The sequence below is a fragment of the Lathyrus oleraceus genome, chromosome 3 (assembly GCF_024323335.1).
Source record: "Lathyrus oleraceus cultivar Zhongwan6 chromosome 3, CAAS_Psat_ZW6_1.0, whole genome shotgun sequence".
Classification (NCBI taxonomy): domain Eukaryota; kingdom Viridiplantae; phylum Streptophyta; class Magnoliopsida; order Fabales; family Fabaceae; genus Lathyrus; species Lathyrus oleraceus.
The window spans coordinates 202,009,263-202,020,308 of NC_066581.1; the positions used below are offsets into that span (position 1 = coordinate 202,009,263).

At 34.3% G+C, this 11,046-nt stretch overlaps 1 protein-coding gene across 1 annotated transcript; it reads left to right on the forward strand.

The window, feature by feature from the left end:
• Positions 1-1,417: 1,417 nt before the first annotated feature.
• LOC127130418 (uncharacterized) lies at positions 1,418-2,313 on the forward strand. Its single transcript, XM_051059430.1, has 3 exons — positions 1,418-1,696; positions 1,883-2,013; positions 2,208-2,313. Exons 1-3 carry the CDS (start codon positions 1,418-1,420, stop codon positions 2,311-2,313), a joined length of 516 nt encoding a protein of 171 aa, XP_050915387.1.
• The last annotated feature ends 8,733 nt before the right edge of the window (positions 2,314-11,046 follow it).

Below are 11,046 nucleotides of genomic sequence, written 5' to 3' on the forward strand. Positions count from 1 at the left end.
CTGAATTATGTCACCAAACTTTAAAGACCAGGTTCTGATGAACTGGATCAAGACTTTAAAGACCTAATTTCTGAAGATTCTCTCAACCATATTCTTACTCTTATTTTATGCATGCTTCATCACCTAATTATCATAAGCCTCTGAATATTGAAGATAAGATCAAAAGGTTTTATGTAAGAAAAATAGTACACAGTACAAGATCAAATATTCCTTCCACTACACTGATTTTATGGGCGAAGGATTGTACTATTGTACCATTTTGTCTCCCATTTTCATAAGTCGTTATGCAAGGATACAACTGTATTTTGGTATTCCATTTCTACCCTCCAACGAATCTCTTCATTGCCTATATAAAGAAGACTTGGAAGAATTGAAAGGTGCTACAAATTCTAAGAGATTATCATATATGTGAAGAAATGACTTTGTGAAATATTTTGAGAGAAAAGAAACACACACAACGAACTTATGTTCATAATCTTCATTGAATATCTTTTGTGTGATATACTTCTTATTCATTTGTGTATTCTGCATTTTTAGAAGTATTTTGTAAACACGGTTTGTATTTCAATTTGTTCGATTGTATTTTCCTTAAATGACTAGGGTTTAGTCAGTATTACTCAAGAAGACATTGAGAGTTGGTCTTGTGTTATAATCAAGTCTGATTATATTGGATTAAGTCCTTGTTGATAAGGCGAAATCACCTTGGTCGGTGGAGTGAAGGTAGCTTAGTTAACAACGAACCAGGGTAAAAATAATTGTTTTATTATTTTTTTTTCTTTGTTTTCTATGTGTTATGTTGGTAGAAAAAGATTTTGTTTTTAGAAACCCAATTCAACCCCCCACCTCCTCCCTTTCTTTTATTTCTCGTGACTTTCATAGAGTTCCCCCCATACGTAGGTGTGGTTCCATCGAACTGGGCTACCAATCTCTTATGTTATTTTACTGTGGAACACATGAGTATTCATAAGTCGACCTCAAAGGTTGAATCATCCTCACAAATTGTTTATTGATAAAACCAAGTTGTCATTATTAAAACCAAACCATGATAGATACGACTTGCTTATCTTTGATCATATGCAAACTCACAATTCCATGTTCTTCTCCTTTTTTATGATAACATCATATAACTCAAGGATTTGGTAAAAGCAATAGCTAGTAGATAAAAATTGGAGTGTTTAAACTCCCCTTTAAATGAGTCGAGAGTATAACCTTCTTGAAGAAATGTGATTTTTAGTTGAGATACCATCCTGTTAAAGCTAATGTGATGCCATATGCCTTGAGTTGAAAGTCCTTTCATATGTATACATAGATGGTTAGGGAGTTGGACTTGATCGAGAAACTTTGATATCTTAGTTTGGTGTGCAAGGTGACGCCACAAAGTGTTATGTTGTGTGTGCTAAAATTTACGAACATTATTATGGAAGAAATTAGAGAGAGTCAAAAATCATATTTGGGATTGATCGACCGGCTAGCGTTGATCAATCAAGGTAAAGAGGTGGACTTCAAAATTGATGAAAATGGTGTTATGAGGTTTAGAGGTAAAGTTTGCGTACCAGATTTTCCAGAGCTTAAGAAGAAGATTCTTGAAGAGGGTCATAGAAGTGGGTTGAATATTCATCCTAGTGCTACAAATATGTATCAGGACCTTAAGAAGATGTTTTGGTGCTCAAGTGTGAAGAAGGATGTTGTTGAGTTCGTTTATTCTTGTTTGACGTGTCAGAAGTCCAAGATTGAGCATCAGAGACCGTATGGGTTGATGCAACCGTTAAGTATTCTTGAGTGGAAATGGAATAGAATTTTAATGGACTTTCATATTAGTTTGCCAAGGACAGCGAATGGGAGTGATTCTATTTAGGTTATTGTTGATGGACTGACTAAATAGGCTCATTTTCTTCCGATAAAGATCAATTATCAATTACAGAAGTTAGTGGAGGTTTACATCAAAGAGATTGTGAAGTTGCATGGTATTCCTTCGAGTATTGTGGCAGATAGAGATCTGAGGTTTACGTCAAGGTTTTTGTAAAGTTTGGAAGAATCTTTAGGAACTAAGTTGAGATTGAGTTCTCCTTATCATCCGCAGACGGACGGTTAGACAGATATCTAATCCCTGGAAGATTTGTTGAGAGCTTGTGTTCTAGAACAAAGAGGTCATTGGGATAGCTACTTGTCGTTGATCTAGTTTACGTATAACAATGGTTTCCATTCAGTATTAGAATGGAACTGTATCAGGCTTTGTATGGAATGAAGTGTCAGACTCTTCTGTGTTGGTATGAATCAGGTGAGAGTGCAGTGCTTGGATCTGAGATTTCTTAGCAGACTACTAAGAAGATTAAGATGATTCAAGAGAAGATGAAAGATTCGCAGAGTCGTTAGAAGAGTTATCACGATAATAGAAGAAAGACACTTGAGTTCCAAGAGGGAGATCATTTGTTCTTGAGAGTCACACTAATGACTGGTGTTGGTCGTGTGTTGAAGTCTCGAAAGCTCATGCCTCATTTCATTGGTCCATATTATATCCTCCAAATAGTATGAGAGGTGGACTACAGGGTTGTGTTACCCCCATATCTCTCGAATCTTCATGATGTCTTTCATATGTTGCAACTTCAGAAGTACATTCTTGATTTGTCTCATGTGATTCAGTTAGATGATGTGCAAGTTAGAGAGAACTTGACTGTTGAGGCATCACCTTTGCATATTGAGGATCGCAAAGTGAATCACTTGAGAGGTAAGGAGATTGCTTCGGCGAAGGTCATATCGAGAGGACCTGCTGGTGGAAGTGTGGCGTGGGAGCTCGAGAGTAGGATGAGAGAATCTTATCCATAACTTTTTCTGTCGGGTAATTTTCGAGGAAGAAAACTCTATAAGTAAGGGAGAGTTGTAACATCTTGAATTCAATTTATTTATTCATTTGAATTTTTGTTGCTTTGTTTAGTTATTTAAATGATCAAATATGTTTGTAATTATTCTTTTTGTGATAATATGTGGTATGTGGTGTTTGGGGGCTATATTATAATTTTAATTAATTAATTAAATTAAAATAGTATAATATTAATTAAATAAATAAAAAATGACAAGTAATGAGATTTGGGAGGAAATTGGATTTAGTAGAAATGTGGGGATAAGTAGTTAAAAATAAAAGTAAGTTGGGTCAAGGTGGAATTATTAGTAAGTTGAAATTAGGTTAGATAAATAGATTATGTAATGAGATTATTGGAGAGGGGGTGTTTGAGCAGTACGTGCAAAATTGAGAAAAGAGATTTTAGAGAACAAGAGCAAGGGTTTGAGGAAGAAAAAGAGGAAGCCATAGCTAGAGTGTTTTTTGCTGGAAATCTGGGGTTAGGGGTTTAACTACTCAATTAAGGGTGTTAATTTCATGAAAGTCAAGTGAGGACTCCTTAATCCTCCTCTGGGTTTTCTTATCTGTTTCACCATTATTGAATGCTTGATGTGTTAGAGAAAGATTTATGTGAAACTTAATGCATATGTTGTGATAATTTTGATTTCGTATGTTGATTTTGATGTTGAATTGCATATGTCTTGGTATGTATAAATTCATTGAGATGTTGTCCATGTGATTTAGAGTTTTGGTACTATGATCATGGCCAGTTGATGAGGTTTTGTTGTTCATGTACATTGATGTATTATATGTTTTGGGACTATTAGAAGTCAAAAATCAAGGTTTAGGGTCTGATGCAGGGTTCGTAAACAAGAGCGATCGCACAAAATTATGAAACAATTTTTGGGCTTATTGGACACTATTATGGGTCATAGCAGCCATCTGGTTTTTGTACCAGATGTGTGACCAAAAGAGGGGAGTGATACGGGCCATAGCATCTACTACAGGTGGTTATAGCAGCTACTTCGGGCTGTCATAGCAGCTCGCTGGATTTTGTACCAAGTGAGTAGTTTCGAGCGTAACTTGAGTTTCGTTACTCAATTTGAGGCGGCGTTTGAAGCATTAGATGTATTTCGCATAAGCCTACCTTATAATAACATTTTAGAGAGTAATTATACCACCCTACTTCCCAACTCGACAAATAAATAAATAAAACATGAATCCATCAAGTAGAATGTTACTCAACATACAAACAACTCATATTTGAACCATATAATGTAAAATTTTAGACCATTTGATAAGTAGTGGAAAATTAGAAAATAGTTAGCATAAAACCCTCAATAACCAAAATATTGAAAAATGGTTCAATGTTAAAAAAGACGAAGATATGCAACATAAAATAAATAACATAACATCATGTCCCCTCATATTATATATCATAGAAACTCCAACTATAGACTCGAACGACTAGTAACTAAAGAGGTACAACATTGTTCTCAACCTCAAGCTCCTACTCAAGTACCTGATTATTTGTACTCTGGAGGAGCACAACCGTAACAACACAAAAAGGGGGTGAGAATACATTTAAATGATAAAGGATGCACAAAACAATCAGGATAGATTCATACACTACATAGCCAGACATGTATCAAATATGCACCTCAATTATCATGTATTCACATCTCACCCACATCACAGTCAAGCTTACACAATTATACAAGAGTATTCATCAATACACAAGCATCTCATTTTCACAATCATTATATAATGCAATACAACAATTGACCCAACTCATACTCATCATGGTCCCCATGTTGAACCGAAATCATAACTCAACTCTATATGCATGCAGTATTGACTCAACATTTGGTTCTTGATATAAACTAGGTCCCCTCTCTGAACCTCGAGCCCCCATTCTGAGTTTGGGACAAGTAACTAGTCCCCACTCTGAACTAGCGAACATACCTTTTTCACAATAATGACAATATATGATGCATGGCATATCACAATGCAATGACAAAAATACATAAACGATTACAGCCCCACTCTGACTATAAATGATCATACAACAATAACATGGCAAAGATTACAGCCTCACTCTGACCTTAATTAATCATGCACTCAATACAATATGAGTAGTTCTCACTCTTAACCACTCGCCTCATCAATCATCAACAAACATGTATAATAATTCAAACAATTATAAATATAATTCACCATATATTTTCACACAATGAACATACACACACACACACATACACACACACACATCAATTATATCGCAAGGTACTACCATGAGGTATCTTTGTGCGTTAGCTCTCTAACACTTCAAATGACACTCCATTTAGACTCACGGAAACAAAGTTATGGCCAAAATCGTTGGGGAATAAAACATGGTTTTGTTTCATAATTTTTCAAAATTTAAACAACATCAATCGATTGACATGGGATGTCAATCGATTGACATCAAGTCCATTCGCTCACTGACTTCTCAAAAATTGCTTAAAAACTGTGTGCAATCGATCAATTCAACATGACAATCGATTGTTATTAATTTATTTTCTAAAAACACATGTATGCAATCAATTGACATGGGATGTCAATCGATTGACACAGTTAAAATTTCCTTAAAAAAAGCAAGCATTCAATCAATTGGCATATGGTGTCAATCATTTGTCATCATACAATTTTCCAGAAAAATCCAATTTTCCCTACATCGCTCATCTTCCTCGTCACATACCTCGTATACCTTAAACCAGTCCCCATTATATCATTCAAAACACACACAAAAATCATATTCTATTATGACTAACACACCAATGACCCCCATAATAACATTAATCATCATTTGTGTCATGAATTGATCAATTATAGTTATACCTTAAAATCCCCAAACTTTAACACAACTTTATTATACAATCAATTGATTCATGAACGCACAACAAGACAATAACAAACATGGTTTATCACATCAATTCATGGTGAAAATAGAATCATAACATCATCTATCATACTCATAATCAAGCAATAGAGAAAAACAAAACCCTATTGGAGGTTAAGGAAAACCTCTCTACCCTTTCATGATTTAGGCATCCTTAGTAATGGTAGGATCAGTGAAGTGTTGCAAATTCAGCAGTGGAATCAGTAATGATTTTGATATGCTCTAGTCTAATGGTGGGATTGGGAGCGAGTAGCCGACTTTCTTATAATGGGAGGGGTGAAGCATTGTTGATTCAGTGGTGGAAGCGGTAACGATTAGATGTACATTGGTCCATTGGTGAGATCGGGAACGAGTTGTAAATATCAGTAACATACCTTTGATGTCCAGTGAGTCGGTACCATATTTGTATGTAGAGATGAGGTGGTGTCACATTGCATATATACTTGCATTGTGAATGAATTAATAGTAACAATGTGATGTGTAATATTTGTGAATTATGTTTGATTAGATGATGTATGAGTAATTGATGATGTATAGATGATTGGAGATGTGTGGTTGATTGATGAATATATGGTGTTGTTGTGTTTTAATGATGTAGAGGTTTGTAATGTGTGTCTACACCTTTTTATATATTGCACCACTATATTATTTGATCCTATTCTCATCTCATTTCTATTGTTGTGCTTCTCTAGAGTACAGACAATCACGTACAATAGTCGTCGCTTGAGTTAGAGGATGGCATAGATGCCTCTTTAGCTTATTATCATTGAGTCTTAGAGGAGTTGATATGATATGTAGCATTGGGTATGAGTTGTTCATTTTTTTTATTTTTTTTATGCCTTACTTATGTTGAAGTATGTTATTCTTTTGATGTTGAGACTTATATGTCGAACTTAATGATTTTTCGCAGCTTATTTTTAATGACTATGTTGTGTTGACGTTTTTATGCTATGGTGAAACATGTGTGGCATTCTAACTGTGGAGTTTTATTTGAACTACCTTATTAAATGTCGTCCAGGATTACAGTGTTACAAAAAGCATTAGTTATTTTTAATATGTATCAATAATAAATAAAGTCAAGTTCAACATAACATATACATACCTCTATATGTCATAATTTGAATGCCACATGATCGGCATATCCAATGAGTACGGAACGGTCACTAGACCTTCCAAGAAACTCTTTATCCATGTGTACAAATAGTTTTGTTGAAGCTAGAGTAGTAAACTTTGTATCTACTGGATGAGTAACCTTCATATCACCTGTAGCATGCAGAGTAACCTCGATGTCACCCATAGTAGGCGCCTCTGTATCCAGCTGAGGAGTAACCTCTGTATCAGTCAGAGCATTCGTCTCAGAATGATGGGGCACATCTGTCTCGACCACTATCTGCCTATCACCCTGACCCTCTTGTAGCGGTAAAATATTTGAGATTAAGCTATTAGTTAACTTAACTCATAAAGCAAGAGTCGCCACCACGCTTTTATTGTTTCCAAAGGAAAAGGGAAAAAGTACGAATAAAACCCGAAGAACTTTAAAAAAAACTAATAAAAAGAGAACAAGGGTCTGGGGGTTCGTTATGAAAAGGGAAGGTATTAGAACCCTAAACATCCATGATACTTCGTGGGAACCTCTTTGAAAATGTTCCTTTTGATTTGAAAAAAAAAGGTGTTGTTTGCAAAAGATTGGAGAGATGGGAAAATAAATAAAAAAACTGTTTGTGAAGACTTTTGAAGCCTCATGCCTACGTAAAAACAAAGTGAAATTGAGGATCAAAACCTCGTAGTTTGTGGTAAAAATAACAAAGGGAGTTTGTTTTGATTCATTTTTATGGGAAAAGACATTTTGTTAATTTAAGGAGAATACTCAACTAGTCACCCACGAGTATGAGTACTTTGCATCATCATGAGAAGGGCTCCAACTTGGATAAGGATCAACAAGTATGCCATTAGCTCTCACAAATGGAAATGAATTGTCATCAATACTATAGAGATAGGAGAATTATATCTCAACTATGGAAATGACTCATGTCTAATGCCTTGAGAAAAAATTTATAAGGAAAAGTGCACAAGGGCACAAAATGATTTGAATGAGTTATGCATTTTTATAGTCTTTTGAAATTGGTCTCAATATACTTAAGATGAATTAGCATTTATTAGGAAAAGGTTTTGAAAATCATTTGAGAAAAGTCAAGGTTTATTGAGAAAGTGGTTCAGGTTTTAAAAAAAAATGTTAAAAAAAAGAGAGAGAAGATTTTGAAAATTAAAGAAGGGGAGGAGAAGAAGAGACTATCCTAAAGCATAAAGTAAAATCTAGGAAGGAAAGATCTAACCAAAAATTAGCAAGCCTTTTGACATAAGTCAAGCAAGAATTCCCTCATTTGGATTAAGCCTCAAGCAAGCAAAATAAGCAAATAATCGTCCATGCATCAGATGAAACCAAGTTAGCTCAACCAAGTCTCCAAAGGAAATCGAAAGTCAAAGGTATCAGATGAATCCCAAGATCTCAAATCACAAGTCCAAAGCAAAGGTCAAGGTCCTAATTCTAAGTCCATCACTCCACAATGATGCCAAGGATAGTAACCATAAGTCTATGAATCGGGATAATCAAGTTTCTTTTTAGGTTTTTTCTTTATTAATGTCTCCTTTACAATGATAAAAAGAAAGGTCCAAATGGACAAAGAATAAAATGGCAAAAACACAAATAATATGATATGGAATGCTGAATATAAAGCATAAAGTAAACAACATAAAGTAAAGGACCAAAAGGTAAATGACTTTGAAATAAAAGTTAATACAAGTAAAGTGTTAGTAAATTATGTTAGTAATCAAATATGAAAAGATATTTTGGTCTCTTTTTGGAGAACACTCAATTATCCACTCACAAGCATGAAAATATGAACTTATACATCATTTATGAGAAGGGCTCCAACTTGGATAAAATCAACAAGTATGCCACTAGCTCTCACAAATGGAAAAGGAGCAATATTTTCAAACAATAGCATGAGTAATAGGAGACTTACAATCTCACTTATAAAAATGCCTTTGTTTTCTTTGGGACGAATTTAGCGTTATGTTAAACAATAGGAATTGGACTTATGTTGAAGTCACAACTATTTGAGATCGGTCAATAATAATGTTTGTGTTAATACATGATAGAGAGGTGATATGTAAATCATTCTCCTAAAGACATGTCACTTTATGACACTTAGGATGAACTTATGACACTTAGGATGAACTTATGACACTTAGGAGGTAGGATGAACTTAAGACATGTCACTTTATAAATATATAAATATATATAAAGCACAAAGTCTAGGAGGATGGTCCATTACTTTAATCCACACTTTATGACACTTAGGATGAACTTATGCATCAATACAAAGTACCTTAAATGATCTATGATCAATTATGAGGTAGATTTGAAATGATGAAAGTTCATCAAGTACCAATCCATACATCATGAACAAGTTTGACACAGGTCATCCAATTGATCAAAGGGAAAAGAAAAAGATGAAGAAGAGAGACACAAGAGAAGTCACACCTCAATTGGACCAAAAGTTTGATCAAGTCATCATCAAAATCAATCATCCATTTTGGTGGATTAGGGTTTTCACTCCATCAACACCCAAGATCCATTGAGTTTGATGAGACTTGAAGTCCAAACCATCATGACCCAAGACCAACAGAAGTTCACAAGGGTCACACAAATAAAAATGAAATTAAATGAAATAAAAATGCATCAAATGTATTTTTAAATGAGATTTAAAATAGAAATAAAAAAATGAAAAATCCATAAAGTCCTTCAAAATACCAAATAAATCACCAAGAAAATTATGGAAGGTTGGAAATAAAATAAGAAGTATATAATAATTTTTTCAGAATTTTAAAATACATAAAAGTATTTTTAAACCAATAAAAACACAGGGGAAAATATAAAATTCATGAAAAATAGAAAATCAGTGAAATAAAATATGGAAAAATAATAATCAGATGAAGAAAAATAAAAGAGAATTTTAGAAATTATTTTGGGATTTTTTGGATAAAAAATGAAATTACTATGAATTTTAAAAGAAAGAGAAATTTAAAATAATAAAAGGAAAATAATTAAAACCAGAAAAAAAACCCGGAGCGTTGGATCACGCCTCATTAATTGATGTGGCAGATCCAACATTTTAAATGTTAGAGAACACGACGGAACGCGCTACAAGACATACACAAGATCCAATTTAAATCCAACCAGACAAAATGTTTATTTCTGCCGACGTGTCTAATCAAACTCATACAACCTGAGAAAGCTCTAGTCGTCTTCTCCGGTGAGCTCTCACCGGAGTTTCATTGTTTGGTAAATTCAAGACACGAGACCACCACCATTGTGATCCTCTTCTCATCCTGAATTCAACCTTATGCTCCAAATTCATTTATATGAACTGAGCAAATGGAATTTCAGAGAAGTTTCATAAACAAGCAAGCCACTAAAAATAAAATTAAATGATGAACATGATCAATCAACACCAGATAAGTTAGGGGAAAGCATCAGAGAGTGAAGAACTACATTATAGTAACTTGTTTGAGTTCAAATGATGCTCGGAACTACCTTGTCCAAATGGTGATCAGGAGTTTATGAAGCTTGATCTGGTTAGACCACTTCAGGAAGACTCAGAGGTTAGTAATTGTTGCAAACATTTTAGAGGATGCCGAAGGTGCTAATGGAATCAAGAAATTAAATTGAAACAAGCTGAAACTCAAAACATGATAATTGAATTTTCTGGAAAAATTTCAAGTTGCAGCAGGGATTTCTTGGCTCTCCAAAGCTTGGAAATGAATGCAATATCTTCCTCTATTTATAGGGAATGTGATTGGATCCTAATACATGTGAAATGATGCATAATTCATGCAAAATGAATTTTATCCGAGTGTGTGAAAAGTGTGACTTGAAACTCATTAAAACTCAGCCAAATGATGTGTTTCAAAGGTCAATTAACTTTTGGAGACTTGGTTAAACATATTTAGGTCCAAAAAAACATGCTAGTTTTGCTCGGAATTGAGATTAGTGAAGTTCCAAACTCGGACAATGGTAGTTTCTTCAGTTACAAGTCACCATGTTCAATCCAATGGGGCACCCTACTCAGGAAGCTTTTTGATTCCATTCTGTTTGCAATGTGTTGACATCATGGCAAAGATTACAATGTGCCAAGAAAGGTTGCATTTGGATGCTTGAGCATAAAGTTATGTCATATTGAAGTTGGCATGAAAAACTGATCATATA

Excerpts from the sequence above, each read along its gene's own strand:
- LOC127130418 (XM_051059430.1), top strand. The coding sequence starts at position 1,418 with ATGGAAGAAATTAGAGAGAGTCAAAAATCATATTTGGGATTGATCGAC. Across the intron at positions 1,697-1,882 it reads AGAAGGATGTTGTTGAGTTC|GCTCATTTTCTTCCGATAAA; the intron begins GTTTATTCTTGT and ends CTGACTAAATAG. Across the intron at positions 2,014-2,207 it reads GATCTGAGGTTTACGTCAAG|TATTAGAATGGAACTGTATC; the intron begins GTTTTTGTAAAG and ends GTTTCCATTCAG.